Genomic DNA, 21523 nt, shown 5'->3' on the forward strand with positions numbered 1-21523 from the left:
AAAGTAAAAGTTCTTAAGATGCAGGAAAACATCTTAAGAACTTATCTCAATTTGAATGTTGTCGCTGGTCAACATGGGAGTTCATTTTAACTATGTTACATGTTGGGAGGTTACAGTGCATCATACTAACCTGTTATACAATCTGCAAATTATCAGATAAGTAATAACTGACAAATAATGGCAGTAAGTTAAACTAACTATGTTACTGACTATGTGAACCATGGTTTAAATAATAATGCCAAAACTGCAATTATAATTGGTTGCTCTGAACCAGCATCAATACTCCCCTGGAGTTGTTTAAATGACATGTTTGGACACAGAGTGTTTTTCTATGTTCATCACCGGGGCCCACACAAAGCGCCGTGTTTTGTGTCTTGCAGCGTGCTGCTTTAGACAAAGCACTGGGAGACAAATATAGCTTGTGCTGGTGCTGCAGCAACACCACGGCCCTCTGAAGTCCAACGCTTCCACAGCTGACACGACCTGGGAGTGATGGGGATGACACATCCCTCCCACACACCACCCCATCCCTCGTCTATGACTTCCATCGCTGGTTACACAACCAGCAGGACCGAGAGCGCTACTGGACACCCACACACATATCCTCCCACAGGGGCAGCGCACACATCACACAGCCTCCTCCCTCGCTCGCTCTCGCTCTCTCCCTCGCTTTCTCTATCTCTACACAGCTCCATCCAGAATACAGCACATAACAGTCCTGAAATATTCAGAGGGTTTCTGCTGCCTGATTTACACTTAACACTGTCAGAGCTGGGAGAGATGTCTAGGTCACCTGTCACAGGCTGTGTTGAGATATCGTACACAAAATGTAAATGAGTGAAACCTGGTGTCTGACTGGCTGTGAGTGGGAAGTGGTCAGGGGAAAGGAGTCCAAACTAAAGAAAGGATTATGACTGTCCAAGAAAACAGAAAACTGTTGTTTGTTTGTTTTTTGCCAGATTTCAGTTGATATTTTTTTGGCAATTTCATGCAGAATCTTCAAATGTTTGGACTGTAATGCTGACACGATGAATGGCTCAGTTGTATGCAGTTGAGTGACAGACAGGGCCACCAGCAGCCACTTCACCTGTTTCTGGTTGTTGAGGTGCATCTCGCGGTCAGCCACCTCCCGACGCAGCCTGTCCACATCCTGGCTGAGGTGCAGCCGGTCTTCTCTCTCGTCTGAGGCCTCGTCCAGCTGCTTGGACAGGTAGAAGTTCTGGCGGTTCAGTTCGGCGTTCTCCTGGGTCAGAGAGGTCAGCTGCTCCTCCAGGTCTGTGATCACCTGTGGGAAGTCATCAGGACTCTCAGACTGCCAGTGACACGAACATATGTCAAACGAGTAACAAACAACTACTTCTCAATTAAAATAAATAAATAATTAAAAGGCAGACTGTAATGCATATTTTCATTCAGTTTACAAAAATGGATGTGTGCCTAAAAGGTATAAATTATACTTTAAATAAAAAGGTAGATAAACCGAGTTGAAGAGATTTGACCCATTTCTAAATCACGGTTTTAAGCCTTAACACATCTGACATAAGATCTTTATAAAAGGCAGGACTTCTGAGATTGAAAAAAGTATCTCAGCTCTTACATAAACTACTAAACACAATACACTAACATACATTTTACAATCTACATGCATCTGGCTTACATAGTACTGTCTCTATATGCACATACATGATGCTTATTTAACCCAAACATGCCCTAACGCCCCACACCATCTAAACTCTACTGCTGCATCGTTACATGTAACAGATATTTATGTTAGTGATATAATACAGTAATCACTTTGGTATGATATCTAGGCTTCTTCTTTCACCCAGACAGCGTTCAGAGCAAAGGAGCGGGCTAATCATTTCATCAGCATCAGTCTGTTCCCTTAATCAACCATGACTACTGTGCACGCTGTAGGGAAATGAGGCTGATGAGGCTGCCTGTTAAGAGCCCCTTATTCCCTTCTCTCATGGGAACATGTGTACCACGCACAACTTCAAGGTGGCGGGTGGAAAGAGGCAAAGCTTTTAAGTACATAAATTAGCTGTCTGTTCTGTACTGACTCAGAGCTTCTGCTCCCCCGAGGCAGGGGGACTGACAGCGGCAACTAAATACTTAAGGCGGGGCGAGGAAGTCAACTGTGGAATGGATGCAGTGGGCATCTGGCAAGTCTCTATATTTACTCTGCTCGTCTGTCATCCCAATCTATAGAGCGACTCGCAGGCCTCAAGTAAATCACATCCGGAGCTTTGCATCCTCAACTGCTTATTACAAATTGCTCAATACTGTTTGTGAAGGCTGTGGGTGTGCAGCGGATAAAGAAGCTGGGTAAGAAGAGGTTGCAAATCAGTCCCACAGTTTCCCTGACGAAAATTAACAAAACATTGACTGTACGCTGATGGTGCAGTTTACTGAAGAACATCTGCTCTTTCTATGAGGCAGACTGGGCAGGACAGATGTTGGTTTACCCACATTTTCAAAAATGTAACACCTTTTCTAGTTAAAGCTCTGCTATCTAGATAAAGGTGAGTGATATGAATGATACAACAATATGAGGAGATGTTGTCAGTTTTCTGGTGATAAAAATGTAGTTCTCCTTAATTTAAGCATCGTTCACAGCTGTCTAATGGAACCAGAGTTATTAAAAGGATAATTACCGTGATAGAAACAGTCAAAAGTCAAAAGTCTCAGAATATACATTGTCTTATTGTTAAAACTTTGGTCCATTTTTCTTCAAACTTTGAACAGTACACAACTTCCTTATTGTGGTCAACATGGAAAATAGACCACACTAATTCAAAAGGCTAAAAGTCTGAAGTCCCTCTAGTGGTCCTGAGAGGCTACAGTGCTTATTTACACACGTAATGAACACACTGATGATTTTGTTATTCCTACACTTGTACAAAAGTGGAGTAAAAAAAAAAAAAAAAGCAGCATTAAGAACATGGTCAGCAAATGTCACGGAAATCTGTTGATTATGAGATTTTTAGTCTGCAGAGTTGACATTTTGCTTTAACATTTGGAGAATAGCACAAGAGCAAAGTTAATGGAGTGTCCAAATGGAGAGGGGGTGGGTGAGTGGTATTTCTTCTTTTTGGGAGCAGGAATGTGCTTCATACATTTCATGGCAATTGGCACATGGCAAGTTTTTCATATAGATATTGTGGCCTTGATGGATTCATGTACTGGGGACCATTAACATCCACAGAAAATGAAAAAAAGGTGTCCATTAGTGTTTCAGTTACCTGGTTGTGTAACTGAACTTTGAACTGATAATACTACATGACGGCCAGTTGTTGTTATGACATCTTGCTTTTGTGCAAAGTGTTCAACTGACAGACAAATCAACATCACAAGTCTTAGAGAGGCAAAAAATAGAGTGACATTTCAAGCTGCGCTCATTACAGAACCTTGGCTGTGTTGTCTGAACGCTGGCCAGATTATATGGACGATGCTTTCTGAACAGTTTGTGAGTGGGAGGATCTTGAAAGTAGGGCAATGGGATAAAGGAAGGCCATGATGGTCTTGGTGTTTATTCAAGATATATGATTTTGGAGGCCCTAAAACCCTTTAGACATCACGCCATCATTTTCTCAAGGTTAGTGGGACACCAGGGCTCCACAGTAAATCCATACTGTATTCAATTATATAATAATAACATTTAAAGTGGTTTTAGCCCTCATTGACTGTAAAATTGAGAGAAAGCTGCTGAATGAGCACTTTAAAACACTGCTGAAAACCCATCTTTTCTCCTTGGCGTTCAGCCACAGCTAGGCGAGAATCCTTGGCTCTTATTTTATTTTATTGTATTTTTTAAAAAGTTTGACTTGACTTGACTTGAATAACTACTAATAAAGCAACTAAAGAAGGTGTGACTTTAATTGTTACTGTAAATGAAAGATGTATCTTGCTATTTATTAGGGGTGTCACGATTCTCCAAATCTTTGATTCGGTTTTATTTCGATTTTAAGGTCACGATTCGATTCGTTTCGAATTCTCAATCCCCTTTTTTTGGGTCCTTTTAGCACAGATGCCTATGCCATTTTTAGACTAATCATGAGTGATATGACTAATCATCAGATGTTTGCAATGTACCACACTATGAACACACAGCGTGTTCAGACAGGGCGCGATGATGCCACAAGTTTACATGTTAAGTTAATGCAAACACACGATTAGACGCGAATTCACGCCGGGCGACACGATAACGCGGTACACGCGACGCGATGGACGCGAACAATTGCTTCATCGCTCGAGTTGAATATTTTGAACTTTTGCAGAGACATCGCATGACGCCGTGCCGCTATAGCCCATCAGCGTTGAGATTCTCCCGACGTCACTTACGTCATGACGTATAGCCCAGCTGGCTTTCCCTTATAAACTTTTGAAGAAGAAAAAAAACAAACAGGGTGACGGTAATGCACCAATTGCTGTTTGCCAACCGCTATTAAACAGAAGAAGAAGAAGAAGAAGCAGCAGAAGAGGAAGAAAAAACAGCTGACAATTAAGTGTGTTAACTGTCCTAACAGTGTCCTAACTGTATCCTAACAGTAGCATCTCTGGTGCTACAAATACTCCTACAGCGCTAGTTATTGCTTTAGTGCAGACATCCCAACCTGCAGAAAGTCATTTCAGGGAGGTCCGGGGGGGGGGTTACACTAGGTGTCTCTGCAGGGGCGGGGGGGTGCGATTGGTCTAATAAACGGCAACACAGTTGCACACAGAGTTATAAGGACGCTTCGCTCTCACACACGCTGCATTTATAGTCACACAAATACACAAACACGCGCTGGCACTCTCTAGTGCGCGCTCTTGCTCGTTCACTCCAGATTCCGGGAGGATACGTCTCATTTGCGGGCGTCATGGAGACGCTATCAATATGCGGGAGACTCCCGGAACGGGAGAGTTGGGATGTCTATACAATCTCCCGGAATCTGCAGCGAGCGAGCAAGAGAGCGCGCTACAGATGCTGTGTCTCAATTCAGGGGCTGCATCCTTCGAAGGACGCATTTTAAGGCCGATTACGTCAAAACGCCGCACAAAGGCCTGTCCCAATTCGAAGACTCCTCAAACGCAGCCTTCAAATGCGTCCTTCTTTTCCCTCTTTTTGGAGGATGCACCGCTACTATCCTTCGCGGCCTCACATATCCCAAGATCCTTTGCGCGCCGCTGTTCAGTCCCATAGATATATATAGAACACTGTGTTCCATATATATATCTATGTGCAGTCCCGCGAAAAGAACAATGGTTGTTATTGTTAATACAGTTTATAAAATAAAAATATTGTTAATTGTTACACGTTGTCTATTCCATTTAGTATTTACAATTTAAGTACAATTTATAACAGGATTAGCAAACGGCATAAAGTGCTACTGTTCAGGAACAACAAGGGATCTAATATTTTCTTTTATTAGCAAAGGATGAAACTTAACTCTACTCTTAACATTTCTGATGATAATGGATATATATATACATATGATGATAACTATTTAAAGATTATTATTAGAAAATGATGTACAATATACAACTATTAACAAAATATGTATTATTAAATACAACACTACTACAATTCCAAATTATTTACAATAATAAAAATAATAAATAATAACAAATTAATAAAAAAAATTAAAAATAATAATGTAATAGGCTGAGCAGGAGTCCCTGGCAGTGCTGATGGGCTGAATGGGATGCCACAATAAAGACCCTGGTGTCTTCTGTGGTCAGTGAGACATCATCTGGGCTGGTAATCAGGGTGTTTGGGGGTCTGGTCTCCACTGTCCACTAGGGTTGGTCCGATGGACGATGCCATCGTGGCATATCCCCCCCGTGCGCGGCAGTCTCCCGCATATTGATAGCGTCTCCATGACGCCCGCAAATTAGACGTATTTTCCCGGAATCTGGAGTTAACGAGCAAGAGCGCGCATTAGAGAGTGACAGCGCGTGTGTGTTTGTGTGACTATAAATGCAGCGCGTGAGAGAGCAAACTCTGTGTTGCCGCTCATTAGACCGATCGCACCCCTCCGCCCCCGCCCCCGCCCCCGGACAGACACCCAGTGTAAGTTACAATGTAGTTAAATACTGCGTGCAAACGGAATGCAAAGCGAATTATATAAAATGATGTAAACCAAGGTCTTAAACGAACGAAACGAATTATACTAAAAACAATAAAATTCAAAATTATTTAAATTAATAATTAATTAAACACTCAAAAATTTGCTGTGCAAAAGAAATTCAAAACGAATTATGCAATTATCTTAAACCAATAATAAGGAACAAAGTTAAAAACTATTTACATGGGCCTACCCTGGATAAACTAGACATTTTGCTGTACAAAAGTGCAAATGCAAAACGACAGTGTCAGGAAATCAAACAAATTTAAAGGTCAAGGTTTCTGGCCAGAAACACCAAGATGTTTATCTTTTCTGGCTTTAACAGACTGCGGAGTGGGGTAGCAACACTACCAGCTGTGCTGAACACACGTTCAGATGGAGAACTGGTAGCACAAATGCATAAATATTTACGTGCAAGCCTGGCCATGAGCGGAAACCGTCCCTGTTTAGTTTGAGGTTAGAGGGTTTTCTTCTCCATCAGTAGCTATTTCCTGCAGGTACATTGTCATCTCTGCTGTGGCTTTCTGATCCGGTGTGAGAGTGGCTTCTGTAGCTGATCTTTTCCCAAGAAGGCTGCCAAGCAAGCTTTTCTTCTTCTTGGGCACGGTGCCAGCACCGGATTCCTCTTCCTCTCTCACTTGTGCGGCACGGGGTGTTGGACTTGCGCGTGTTGCTTCTACTGCTGCCGCCATCTCCGCTACCAGTTCTGCTTTTATATCACTTAGCTCAGGTGGCTGAGCTAAGTGATCGGCCATCACGATATTTTGCTTTGAACATCGTCGATCGTCCATTTCCTGGACATCGCCCAACCCTACTGTCCACCACATCGTCCATCAAGTGGGTTTGCAGGGCTGACTCCATCGATAAAACTATCTAAAAAACACTTGAAATATGAATAATGGCTTTAAAATAATTATTTCTTCTTTCTTCCATTGAGTTTTTCTTAATTTTTTCTTCTTTCTTCTGTTTGTCTTATTCTTCTGTGTTTTTCTTCTTTCTTCCGTTGAGTTTTTCTTCATTTTGTCTTCTTTCTTCTGTTTGTCTTATTCTTCTGTGTGTGTTTTTCTCGTCTTATGGGCGGGAACAACTGGTGACACAGCTGGTGACGCAACCAGGAAATGCTTTGAAGGCTAGACCGTCTCATTTCACAACGGTTGATGCATCCATCGGAGGTTACTCAGAAGGACGAGGTCTTCGAAGCCCACGTCCTTCGAAGGATGCAGCCCCTGAATTGAGACATAGCTAGAGTATCTCCGTGCGCTTGTGTGTTTGTGTGACTATCAATGCAGCGCGTGTGAGAGCACAGCGTCCTGATAGCTCTGTGTTGCTGCTTATTAGACCAATCCATCCCCCCCCCCACCGGACCGACAACCAGTCGAGTTTGGTTGATGTGTGTCCTCTATCAACGGTTGCCATGGTGTTTTTACCGGATGCAGGTTCAGGTTAGAGGAGGTAAAGTTGACTCGCTGCATTTCAGCACGTCTGTGTTTTTTCCCCTCTTGACTCGCCTGCGGGACGTGACTTTGGGGGCATGGCTACATCCTCGATTCCTCCTTTGATTTCGAAGGTCGAGATCGTGACATCATTTCAATCGATATTCGATTTACAATCAAGATCGTGACACCCCTACTATTTACAGAGTTGGCTACTTTTCTAGAAGCATCATTAGTTGATTATGTTCACATTATGCCTCATTCTCAGAAGCACTGGTGACAAGATGATGTGGTTTTGTTAAAGAGAGCAAAGAGAGGAAATAAATGTAACAGCAGAAATGAAAAATAGAAAGAAAATAATCCAACAATATACATTTTAAATTCATTAATTATGTGTGGGCTGTGTTAGATAACTAAAGTATGGTCCATGACATGTGTATACACAAACAATGAAGCCAGGCTAAAAAAAGAAAAAAACAGACAAAAGAGAGAGAAAAAAAAAACACCAGAATGTGATTCTGCAGAATAACAATGATCACTGGATGGCAGCCATCATCTTCCTGTAAGTTACCTAACCGTTCCAGCAGGCCTACTTTTGGTAATGGCAGCTCACTCAGTTCTTCATGTGCTGCGGGTGAACCAGTGGCATCATGGCAACAAATAATTCACCTGAGAAACACTAATGTAAAAAAAAAAACCCCAAAAAACTGCACCTATGTGGGACCGCAGTTCTCAAGAGATAATGTAAATGTAACTTCCTTTGTTATATTATATCAACAAAAGGGATTAAAAAGGAGGATAAGTGTGATGAAGTGTGGAGTCACTTTGTGCTAAGTGGTAGTAAAAAAGAAATGTTTTTAAATGAGGACTCATTTTAGGGAATAACAGAAACACGCATGGACTGAAACAGTATGGCTCCTTTAGGTTGTTAAGTTATGTGTGATAATTCCATTGGTATTCAAAACCAGGTGAGCTGTCTACTCCTGGAAAGAGTGAAATAAAAAAAATGGAGTGAGCATCTTACCGCGCAGCTGTCTCTCAAAGCATCATACTTCCGTTGTATCTCCTCTCTGTGTGCCTAACAGGTGTGACAAAAGGGTCAGAAGGATAAATGTCACTGTCTGAATGATATAACATCAAAAAAAGACATCATCTTCAGTGCTCCTCTACTTTATGTCTCTCTTACTCTGAGCACAGTGATCTCCTCCTCAGCCTCTGCGGTGGTCTCCTCCAGCTCAGTCTTGGCATGCTGCAGCTGGTTCTCCACGGAGTGGCGGGCCGCCTGCAGGTTGTTGATCTGGGATTCGCGCTCCTGCAGCGACAGGGTCACCTCTGTCACCTGGCGCTGGATCTCCAGCTTCTGTTCCTCGTGCTCCAGCCCGATCTACAAAGGCAGACAGAAAGGGGGCATGCAGGATCAGGGTGGGAGGAGGAGGTGAATCACCCCAAGGAGCTGCCGGAGACATGCTGACATGACACAACCCCCCACAGGGATGAGAGAAGGCATTACATCTGACACCTCACCTTGTCTGACTCCGCACCGATTCCTTGTGCTGCACTTTTCTGTTACATCTGAATCTTCTCTGCTCTATAGCACTAAATTACCGTAATGCATTTGCACTGAATTCATAAAGTTGTTGATTGATTACAGTGACTCAAAAAGTGTTAGGAATTCTCGACTATTCAGAACTATTTTTGCACATTTTAAAACAAAAATCCTCTACAGAACCGTTACGTCACATTTATACAGTGTATGTCAAATATGCTTTACCTTTTTTAGCATCCAATCAAGTGACTGTAGCCTATAAATTATCATCTAACAACTGTTTTATATGCTGCACCTGCTACCACATGGGGTCATATAATGATATAATTACATAATGATATATATAATGATAAAATTATATCCTCGATATACATTCAGGAAAGCAATTATACACACAGATATACATGCACCATTTGCAGGCAGATCACTACATCAGCTTTATCCATTTAACATTTAAAAGTATAGCTTTTTATATTTAGATCTATACAGATTTTTGAGTAGGCATCCAAACTACTCAATAGTAATGACTTAATACTGAAGAGGTGAAGGTGAAGCTGCAATGAGACAGACTCCTCACCTCTCGGAGCCTTGTTTCCAGCTCCAGCACGCGGCTCTTATTGCTTTGCTCTTGCTGACTCATTTTCTCAAGGTGCTCCTCCAGTTTGGCATTCTGGGCCTCTAACTTCCCGGCCTGAGACTCCAAGTAGAACTTCTGCTGGCGAAGCTCTGAGATCATCTCCTCCTGAGCTTTCCTGCCACGACCACACGTACAATACAAGGGAGCAAAAAAATGAAATAATAGCTTTGCGTTGTCATAACAGGCTTCCAAGTTCATAACAGGTGTATACTCCTGGTTTTGATTAGAAAAATTGCTTTCAACATTGAGCTGATATAGTACTAATCACACTCAATGAGAGGTCATGGCTTTCACTTGAATTCACCTCATTATAGAGAAGTTAGTAATGCTTGTATCAGTACTTACATGTTTTTCTGGGTGTAGATACTGCTGTTGGCTGCCAGTTTATTGGCCTCAGACAGCTCAGCAATTCTCTGCTCCAGGCTGTTCATCTTTGAGTCCATTGCATTTATGGTCTAAATGAAAATTATGGACACTATAATGTATTCTTTAATTAAACATTCAATCAGATCCTTACATCACAGACCAGCGGTCAGATTATGGTTCCCTTTTTGTGTGCTCTACAATAACCTAAGTAGATTATTCCAAACATGAAATCTATGTCAGTGTGATAAATGTTAAAATACGCCTGGAATAGTGTCGCTGTCAAGCTGGTCAGCTCTTACCGCCTTCTGTTCACTGATGATACTGCACTTCTCCCGCACCTCCTCCTCATATTTGCTCTGACTGGACTCCAGCATCTCCTTATCGGCCATGTCCGCCTTCATCTGGGCCTCCAACACCTGCTCAACGCCAAGAAGCCCACAGAACCATAACCAGGATATCACTTAACAAGACAGAGAGCAGTGTGAAGAGGACATAGTGCAGATCTCCAAAGCATAGAATACACCCACTACTCAACTTGGCTAGAGGATGACCACCAAACATGGCACAGATAACCTCCTGTCTGGTGTCCTACATTTCAACAATGAGTAGATATGAGATTATTTAACCTTAATCTTATCCTCGTAGAGCTTCTCCTTCTGCTTCAGATGAGTCTCCAACCTCTGGGCTGTGCCTTGGGTCTCTCGCAAATTCTCCTCAAGCTCCTACACAGAATTATAAATATGTCAGACACTGCATAAAACATCAGAGGCCACCTTCACAAAGGTTCACTAGTTATTGCTTTAAGAGTAATTCAGTGCACATTTTAGCACTAAAACCAGCTCCTATATAATGAGCTGTTTGTGATATATAGTATATTCACATATAAATATATATACTGTCTTAGTCAGAAGCAACTTTAACGCCTACAACTGCTTCAAAATTCAGCTGCCAGGCTTTTAATGAGTATTAAGAAAAGGGAGCACATTGCACCTGTTTTAGCCTCATTGCATCGGCTCCTTTTGAATTTTACAGTTGATTTTAAAATGTTACTACTTACTTTTAAAACCAAACTTGGACTGGCCCCATAATATATATCAAACCTCTTAACACTCTATGAGCCTGATCAAGTACTCGTCATTGTTCCCAGATCCAACTTTGTGACCAGAGGGGATCGGGATTTTGTCACCAGGGCCCCCAAACTCTGGAATGCACTCCCTATGGACATTAGACTGTCTACATCAGTGACAACATTAGAACAACAGTTAAAAAACGAATTTTTTAGGATGGCATTCTTGTAATATACTAATATCAAGTGTGTGTGTGTGTGTGTGTGTGTGTGTGTAGATTTATATTTTCTGTGTGTGCATCAGATTTTTTGTGAGATTTGTTTCTATTACCTGTTTTTAAAGGATTTTACCATATTGTTTTTAATTGATTGTATTTGATTTATTTAATCTCTGTCATTCTCTCTTTAATATTACTTTTATTTGTTGTTGACCTACCTTAGGGCTGTTCTTTTTTTAGTAGTTGTTCTTGTTCTGTTATGTAATCTGTTGTGTTTTATTGCCCTGTGAATCACTTTGTAGCATTTGTTTTGAAAAGTGCTATAAAATAAAGATTATTATTATTATTATTATGTATGTTAATTACATGTAATCCAGAGAGAGCTTCATGAGTATGTTTTAGGATTAAACTTTAATTTAGTAGTCCTTATGCTCAGAACTGGATTAGGAGAATCTGGCAGCAGCTACATGACTACCTCCTCTCTGGCCCTTCACACCCAGACAAGTGTTTTCACTAATTCTGTCTGATTTGACCTCTGCAGGTCTATGTAAAGTATCACATGATGTCACCAAAGCCTATGTAACAGATGACTAACAGAAGATGTCATTCCAGTCTGTGTACACCTCCACAGCTGTGAGAGGAGGTCTAATAAGGTACATTAATTGAAAAAACCTGTGTGGGTGGATCACGGCTGTTTAGAGGCTTTAAAAGAGGCTTCATTAAATATTGAAGACGTTATTGTTAGGAGTGTATATATGTGTATATAGAAATATCAGTTTACAGATCATCCATAGAAATAGTAAATGAAAAGGTCTTTCAGAGATGTTATGTAAAATAGCACTTCCTCTGCAATGATGACAATGAGCTATGTTTATCTCACACCTCCTCTGATTATTTTAGCTCCATACAAGAGATGAAAGGTGGGTTACCAGAATCTTATCTGCCATCTGCTGAATCTGCTGGCCCTTGCTCTGGATCTCGTCCTTCAGTTTAGTCTCCCGGCGCTCGACAATCTCCAGCCTTTTCACCTGGTTCTCCAGAGTCTTCCTGCCATCCTAATGTACAAACATCAAGATACACACAGACATGGCATACAAACACCTTTGTTTAATTTTAGACATGCTGAAAGGATCCATAGTCTTAAATATAAGCTTATCACTATGTGGACATCAGAATACATTCTATGGGAACTCCAATTCAACCAAAGTTTTCCACTTCAAAAAACTGATGATTTGGTTTGTTAGTGATACACCTCTGCAATGTTTATATTATATTATTCTAGGTTCATCAAAATAGTTCCAAAGTACTCATTTGCATTTATATGTGATGGAAGGAGCAGTCGTAAGAGCTGTTCAAATTTGACCAGATGTGTATTTCTTCCCACTGACTCTCCTGGCTAAATGAATCTACGCTAATTAACAAATTTACATGCTCAGTGCGTAATGTGAAGTGCTATTTTAAAAGAAATCCCAACAACCTCTCTCAAAAACAAAGTATAAAGTAAACTGTGTAACTATAGACCCTGCATAAATGAATACATAATGTATGCATAATTTATATATTTATAGAAGGATTTTATTACAGCTGATCCAAAGATAACAACCTTAAAAGTGTAATAAATGTAGATACTTATACATACACATACAACCAGGATATTGTGGTGTGGCAGTTTGCACTGTCACGGTCACAGTCACAGTTTGCATATCTAGTGTTCACATGCACAGTTCTGGCAACAGCTGGAATGCTTGGAATTTCATATTAATATTTTGCAGAAACTTGACTTGAATAATTTAAACTGTGTGCAGGATGGGTTTTTTTCTAATGCTGGAAGTAGCAACACTGGTACACACTGACCTAATAAGAGCACTGAATTACTGAAAAGTCCTGGAAAATAAAATAGTTACTATTACTAATATTTTTTTTAACTTTAGAGGTTAGGGAATTCACAAATTAGACATCAGAAAACATGTAAAAGATTGTCAACGTTATAGCAGAAGTAGGAGAGACTGAACCACATGAATCAATTATTAAAATGTCAGCAGTAGACTGATTAGCTTCACAACACCAGTCACAGTAAATGACTTCATGTTCAAGTTTGTCTCTACATAATAAATACTGCAGTTTTGTAGATATATGTTCACAAAAAACAACCTAAAAGCCTCACACTCTGGGGTGATATGGGTGCAAAGCTGATACTATGAGGCTTTGATAAGTCTCAAGACCCTTTTCCATATGTTTCTCACAAAAACAGGAGAATGAAGTAGCTCCACAGAAATGAAACACAAAAATCACATGAACACACATGGTGAATTTGACGTGCAACCATCACATCACAGGTGTTCCTCACAAGGTGCAAAAACAACCACTTTACAAGAGAACATGTGGGACATTAGCCAGATTTATTTATACAACACTTTTATCAAAGAGCTTCATGAGACTGCAAAGCTACAAATGACATGACACACAGAATAACAAGAGCAAAGCAGGCAGGGGTCCAGAACACATATATGTGATAACAACAGTGTGTGTATGTACCTCAGTCTCACGGAGGCGTCTACGCAGGCTGTCACTGGAGTCCTCCCTGTTCTGTATCCTCTCTAGATCTCGCTCCATGCGCTCTTTGGCCACTCTCATACTCTGAAGGAGGTCTGTCGCCTCAGCGCTGCCCTTTATTGCCTACAGGTTAAAAGACAAAAACATATCAATCAAACAGTAGTGTGTCCTAAGACGTCCTGAGAGCTTTATATGTGTGAAATGAAACACATCAGTTTTATATGTAGCTCAAAGCAATGACACTGGTTTTAGATTCAAAGTTTGTGTATGAGGAATAATTAACATAATGATGAAGTTAAATCACTCTGTAAAAAAACACAAATATGATATCCTTAAATGCACTCAGTCCCTTTAAGAAACACATTCCTACTGATGATTTCTTAAAGTAGCGTGATCACTGAGTCAGAATCTATCCGAAATGTGAACTCAGTCAGCCTTGAATATCTGAACCGCATCGCATCCACATGTGCTCTTGGCAAAATGGATGGTAGTTCTAAAAAATTCATTTCTAGGAAAAGACAATTAGGATCAAATTATTTTTTCTAATGAGGCAAAAGTGTTTGATTGCCGATAATTAAGCAGTAAGTCTGGTTTTAAGAGACAGCTTAATTGTTTTCAGGCCATAGACCAAATCTGACTGTAGATCACAGTTTGATAGAAACACACACACAGAGAGAAAGGAGGTCAGGGAGGATAAAGAAAAGAGTTTATACACTCATCACAAAGTGTGAAATGCTGTTACATGTCTTACGTTTGGGAGCACAAGCTCGTATAAATGATTCATTCATTTTCCCAACGAAAATACTCTACCCTGGCAAGCTTGTCTTGAAGATCCTGGATTTTTGTCTGCTGCTCAGCATTGGTCTAAAAAACAAAAATACAATCATTGTGACATATATATATATATAGATGGATGTAATATATTGGTAAGTGTGCTTGTCACTTTGATCTTAATATGAACTTCATCAACTACCTTCTCCAACTTGGTGAACAGCTCGTCTGTGTCTGCTTTGCCTTGCTCTTTGACCTGTGAAAATATGTATTAATCATAGAGATCAGCGTTGATCATGGTGAATAGTGGAGTCTTCTCAGCCCAACTCAAACGTATCATGTGTACAGTATGTGTCAAATATACCATTAACATCTTCTTATGATACTTTCTGGATCATTAATAGTTACAGTGTAGACCTTCTGCATCCTGTGCTGGTATTCCACGGCCTTCCTCTTCTGTTCCTCATTGCTATGCCGAGACTCTTTCAGCTCGGCCTCGTACAAGTCGCTACGGCGACGGGCAGCAGACAGGTCCTCCTCCAGTTGTCTGATGGAAACCCGCATCTCCTCCAGCTGGGCATGATATTCCTGTACAGAAATCATATAAATCATTGAGAGGAAGGAGAGGAGAGGATAGGATAGGAGAGGAGCAATAGTCCTAACCACAAAAAGGAACAATAACATTAAGAGAGAAAATTTCTATCATGACGAAAATAAGAGCAGTTTCCACTTTGTAGAGCTCATACAAAAAGTACCTGGAATGGGAAAGTATTTTCATACTCTGGCCACTTGTAAGCACTTCAAATTACCATGACTATATTTGTTTAGCAGCCACTGCAGCAAAATCTGGACAGATTGGCAGAGATTTCTGTGTGTTTTAAGTGGAAAAGAGATTTTCAAGCAGCCCCAGTATTGCTTGACCCGAACCTATCTGAAGAAAATGTTCTTGTTAGAAGACACTGCATTATTTATAAGAGCAAACTCATTCATAAGACATATTTTAGATGTGCAGCTGGCATATTAAAACTGAACGAGATGAAAACAGTTCAACATTGTAGAGGTAATTAAAAGGCTTGTATGTAATCCATCATATATGTCAAATCCTGTGCTAGTCATGGGATTACAGAGACACTTCAGCAATGGTAGCAAGTATAGACACACTAAAATAGAACACAGTCAATCAACAAAAAGGAACGTGGACAGAAAAATATGATCAGCCAGAATCACTTAATGCACATGTCCGTTAAATAGTAATTAGTCACAGCCTAACAGATCTAATTTCAACCTCCTCATCGGGTTACAGGGCACATCAGCCTGTCAGTCACGCTAATACAAAATAGCATCCTCCTGCATCCAGGGACACTGATGCTCAACCGACACAGGAAAGGACGAGTGAAGTAGACAGCCTCAGACATGATGAAAACAATGCTAAAATAGTTTAGCTGAAGTGGAACAGAAGGTTAAATATGCAGCTACAGATCTACTGAGTGCAGAGAGCGTCTCCTGAAACAGTTAGCCAACGTTGGCCTTTTATATGCATGGGAGCCGACCAGCGTAGGTCAGGTTAAAAAAAATAAAAAAATAAATAAAACTTTGGTTCCGGCAGAGCAGGTTGACAGCTCCCATCGATGACGACTGGCTGGATCTCCTGGGAACTACCTTTCATCTGCTCCTCCTGACTTCCCAAGTCAATAAAAAGCTAGAAATGATTTTCGAAATCCCGTAATTCTTCAGCAAAACAATGACACAGTCTACGGAAATTAAAGACGAGGGAATTCAGCTTTCAATATGACGTTAAACAAGAGGCTTGTGGAGTGCTGTATCACATTCATCTTTTATTACAGAGAAAAAGTCAGCTGCACATTTGCTGCAGTTTTCTCTCCTTGGTTCATTCAAGTATTTTTTGCATGAAGAAGCAGTTGTGATGGAATTTAAGCTATCGTGGATCATTTACTCACATTGACAATACCTCAAAGTGACCAGAAAAGAAACTCTCAATATCACTTTATACTGCAGCTTTCCAGGAAAACATCCTTGAAGACTGAGAAAGGAGAAAGACCTTCAAATCAGAACATTTCTGACTGCAAATCTTTAATTTAATTCTCAGTGAATGTGACTTTACTGTATATTAGTAATGACAGTATTTCTTATTATTTCATTTTGTTGTTTGGCTGGGTGCAGGTAGTTGAAACAGAAACCTTGAAATGTCAAAGAATATATCAAAAAGCCATCTTTTTTCCCCCAAAAGACTAATCAGATTCAACTTTAAGGGTGGTAAACTGGCACGCTGCCATGTGAGGTTATCCCGAGTTCCCGACTCAAATACTTGCCCTTAACACGCAAAACGAACCAAACAGGTTATCAACTGAATCACTTAAATCTGGGTTTATCAGTCTGGCTCTGAGCACATTCATGTGAGACTTTAAATTAATGTTCATTTCAAGCAATGCCTTTAAAACGATGAGTAGAGTACTTTGTATGATACGCAATGACAGAGTTACCTGCGGGAGAATTCATTTAATGCTGCAACTAAACCCTATTTAGTGTGGTGAAATGTGTAGAATGTAATTACACCATAGAGGAAAAAACTACTAAAACCTTGGGACTTTGCACATACTGTTTGCATTTTGAACATGTTCAGCAGTATAGAGTCAATTGGAAAATGGGAAATGTTTTTAATATATTTAATAAAGATATATAAGTAATTTCCATTTAGTTAAGTCTTAAAAGATTAATTGCTCAGAGTAATTGTAGAAGAACGCCATAAAAGCATCAGTACTGTCAGGTTGTTCACAAAACAAATTTAGTATAATTAAAATGCAGCTATAGTCACCATTCATGAATCCATCAGTGTGGTAAACTATCCATCTGTCTGTAAGAAGCTTTGTTTTAAACCCTGAGTAGAACTGAATTGAAAAGTAATTTTATTGATACTAAAATCTTGCTCAATCGATCTTCCTTGTCACTTTATAAACTGAGGACTTTTTCTCCTGTTTGAGTAACGACTCAATTTGTCCACTGAGCTAATTGGTCAGTAATCTGATTCTCTGAGGTTAAACTGCACAGAAGCAGGTTATCCATGCAGCATGCGTTACCATGGTGATCTAGCCCAGTTAAAAGCAAGCCAACTTAACAAAGATAGCTAATTATTCCACTAATTTTGCTTGGAGATACAGGCTCTTGCTTGAGTTGCATAATCCATCACAGTGAATATTAAATCTGCATTCATTTATGGCTGTTAACAGCCATTTACGGCTTGATAACAAGGTTTAGACTTTGCAAGTCACTCTAATGGACAACAAATGGACAAAACCTCAATGCAGATCTGCCCACTTGTTAACAGTAAAGTAACAGTATGGCATTTGATCATGCACATATGTACACATGTTTGCACAGTGCAGTGTGTGACTTTTCACAGTTCTTCTTTGCTCTTTTGTCTTTAGTAAGATTGTCTTTGCATATGATTGCAGGTCTTAATGGCTTTGGTACAGATTGGTTTTCTCTGGAAATTAATCTATCCCCAATCTCTACTGTTTGTTGATCCAACACTGCACGGCTTCTGTATGAAAATGATAAACACTGCAGTCATATGACAGAGCGTGGGAGACAAATGCTTTTCAAGATGAAATGCTGGATTTAGCTGGCGTAAATACCCTGCTGTGAGGCACCAATGGGAACATGGGAGCAGGTAATATGCATGTGCAGCGAACTATGCTCATAAATTTGAAGATGGAGATGATTACTCTCTCTGTTGTAATCATAATGTATCCGTAGAATGTTTGCTTTGGGAGGGTCTGCTATTTTTAACTCCCCCCGCTGATACATATCCAGTGTCGTGCTCAGTTCAACCACAGCCTCAATGACGCTGAACCTTCACTCACACCTCCACCCTCCACTTGTTTCAGGGTTAAAGAAGACTAAGGCTGCTGGTTTGATCGTGATAAACTGTCACTGCCCACTTCATGCACACAACTGGCTGGGTGTGCAGAAGTGACAAAATGGGCAACTGTTTTTTCACTGTTCAGTTCCATCACTTTTCATGTGTGCAACACCATGAATGCCTTGGAGGAGAAACTGTCCAAAAGTGTACACTGCACGATTCATTGCATCAGGACATTTAACATGTAGCTACATAGTTCTTGAAGACAAGACCAGGGGGGCAGTTGTTTTTTGTTGCCCCAACTTCAAGTGCAGCCATTTAGAACATGTATAAACACTTTGGTCTTCAAGCATAGATTGTTAGGAGCATACTGAACCTTTAAGTGGTCCCAGGACAGGATGTAGATGTAATCCCTCCAAAACATCCTGGAGGGATTTGATCCCAGTCAGTCATGCCCTGAACACCTCTGCAGGGAGGCAGCAAGGGAGCATCTGCCAGGACTACTTCAACTGGCTTTTCTTGCAAAGGAGCAGTAGCTAATTTGCAAGGCTCTTTTGAATTACATGAACCACCTCTGCTATGATACTGTTTTGCATTGTATAAATGTCATTTATTGAACTGCAACACATTTTATACTGAGTTAGGATTAAATAACACCAGTAAATGTAATTTTTTCGACCTTGATAAGATAAGTATTTGCACAGTCCATGATATGAAATGTAGATTTGCAAAACTTTCTTAATAAAATAATAAAAACCTTTTCAGAACAGGATGCAATCTCTGTTATATCAAGTAATGGTCAAAAACTGATGTTTCTCAAACAGAATGAGCTAAGGCCCCAGCACCTCATAACGACAGCCTGCCCACTGCATCGGTACTCTCTTCACTGGTAGGTATATGGCTCTCGTCACCATGGCAACCGTTGCACAATGTATTCGGTGCTTAGTAACCAGCACTAGTGTAGGCTGAGAAATGCAGGTTTGTTTTTCTATTACCTTTTAAAGAAAAAGTGGCGCAGAATGCCAGGAAGATGATTTTTCATGCTCTCTGTCTTTTGTCTTACGCTGTCAATGCTGTAACGGCTCAATTCTTACAGCTGACAACACTCAGCCATGTGGCGCTGCTACACACGCAGAAAATATACACAAACTCACATACGTGCCACACGCTCATCACATTTGATTTCAGTCATTTAGTGTGGTGTGTACAATAAAAACCTCCCCTCTCTCCACTGATAGTATTCCAGGAAGGTTCACGCTGTGTGGACCCTGCAGACACTTGATGTACTCTGCAGGAGAGCTACTGATTGTATTATCCATACAATCTGAAACATTTGGTGCACTGCTTTTTCATGATTGAACTTACAGTTTATTTCATCATTTGTGTGTGAAGTGGATTTGAAACCTTGCAGAACAATCCCTTCTCGAAAAAAACCTTGGATGAACAGCATGTATCTATTATATTATCATTTTTGGAGATTTAAAACACAAACAAGACTAACAACTGACATAAATAGGACAGTGAAACATGAGGCATTTCTGAACATACTGTCAGTGTTTTATGTTATACTGTATGTGTCCCTACAGTGAGTGGTGGGGTTCCAACATCATGTGCCTGTTTAATTAACACTCACACCCCACATACTCAGTCTTGATGACTTGACCTCCTCCATCTGACTGCCAACATGAAATTGTCTTACCCCGCTTCCTCTCTAGAAGATTATTTCTCTATCATTCTTCTGCTTTAGACTTCTCTATCTCCATCACTGCATTTTAACGAGTCATTGCCACTAAAGAGAGATCAATAACTTGTTTTCTGTGCACAGCAAATTGCTGCAATAATCCCCTTAAATAAATACAAAACTGAATTAAATCTTTAATGATTGCATTAATATGGTTGAACGGGGATCTGTCTTATGATGTTTTCCTCATTAGTGAGTTAGTTTAAAGCCTACAACATCACACTGACCTACCAAGACGTCAAAATGCCATCTTACCTGCTCTTTGATCTCCTGCAGCTTGTTGCTCTGTTCCCGGATGTCATGGAGGAGCTGCAGCGCTTTGTCGTCCTCCTGCGACACCTCCATCCGAGCTTGTTCCAAACTGCGCTTCAGACTCTGAAACAAAAATATACATATTCACAGTCAGTTGATAGTTAATTAGACACACACACACACACACACACACACACACACACACACACACACACACACACACCTGAAACTAATGACAGACCTACAACATGTGTTGTTTTTATTCAAGTTATGAATTTGCAATTTTTGTTGAAACTTTTTTAAAGAGGTGCTTATTCCACTTAAAAAGCATTTTAGAAGTTGTAGTTTATGATGATGTTGAATATTTTCTAGTTTTAAAAACTCACCAGACCCATAGAAATTCAAATTCTAATACATGAAAGTCAAAAGTTTGGAAACATCTTCACATTCATTTAAATAAGAAAGTGTGTCCAAACATTTGACTGGTTCTGGATGTATACAGATATGTAAACACACACACACACACACACACACACACACAAACACACACACACACACACACACACACACACACACACACAGATATGCAGAACAAGTAAAGCTGTGGTGTCCACTGTAGTAACGACAGGGCTACTCACGCTGCATTCTGTGATGTAAGTTGCCAGGTCCTGTTCCAGGATGGTCCTCTGGGTCTCTGAGGCCTTCAATTCTATGTCCTTCTGCTGCAGCACTGACTCGAGGTCAGACATCTTCCTCTGGGCAAGTGAGATCTCCTGCTCGACCTTGGAGATGAGAACATAGCTTGGACTTAACTTTTCTCCAACAGTTTAGTGTCATTTAATGAATCTCTGGGGCCCGATGATGCCAGCAGATACATGTTTTCAGTGTTCTTTGATAGTGTAGCTGTGTGGAGGATATGTTCTTAACAATATTAATATACTTGTCATGTG

At 40.4% G+C, this 21523-nt stretch overlaps 1 protein-coding gene across 1 annotated transcript in view; it reads right to left on the reverse strand.

Moving 5' to 3' along the window:
- LOC133978772 (citron Rho-interacting kinase) overlaps window positions 1-21523 on the reverse strand; it is a 42849-nt gene that overhangs the window by 13096 nt on the left and 8230 nt on the right. The window contains exons 2-15 of the mRNA XM_062417084.1: window positions 21212-21355; window positions 20577-20696; window positions 15118-15288; window positions 14903-14956; window positions 14740-14793; window positions 13912-14052; window positions 12306-12431; window positions 10719-10814; window positions 10392-10508; window positions 10072-10181; window positions 9667-9841; window positions 8730-8927; window positions 8568-8621; window positions 1088-1285 (exon numbers count right to left, since the gene is read on the reverse strand). Coding sequence (XP_062273068.1) covers window positions 1088-1285; window positions 8568-8621; window positions 8730-8927; window positions 9667-9841; window positions 10072-10181; window positions 10392-10508; window positions 10719-10814; window positions 12306-12431; window positions 13912-14052; window positions 14740-14793; window positions 14903-14956; window positions 15118-15288; window positions 20577-20696; window positions 21212-21355 — 1758 coding nt within the window. The remainder of the gene's footprint in view (window positions 1-1087; window positions 1286-8567; window positions 8622-8729; window positions 8928-9666; window positions 9842-10071; window positions 10182-10391; window positions 10509-10718; window positions 10815-12305; window positions 12432-13911; window positions 14053-14739; window positions 14794-14902; window positions 14957-15117; window positions 15289-20576; window positions 20697-21211; window positions 21356-21523) is intronic.

This window comes from Scomber scombrus, chromosome 4, assembly GCF_963691925.1.
Source record: "Scomber scombrus chromosome 4, fScoSco1.1, whole genome shotgun sequence".
Lineage (NCBI taxonomy): Eukaryota > Metazoa > Chordata > Actinopteri > Scombriformes > Scombridae > Scomber > Scomber scombrus.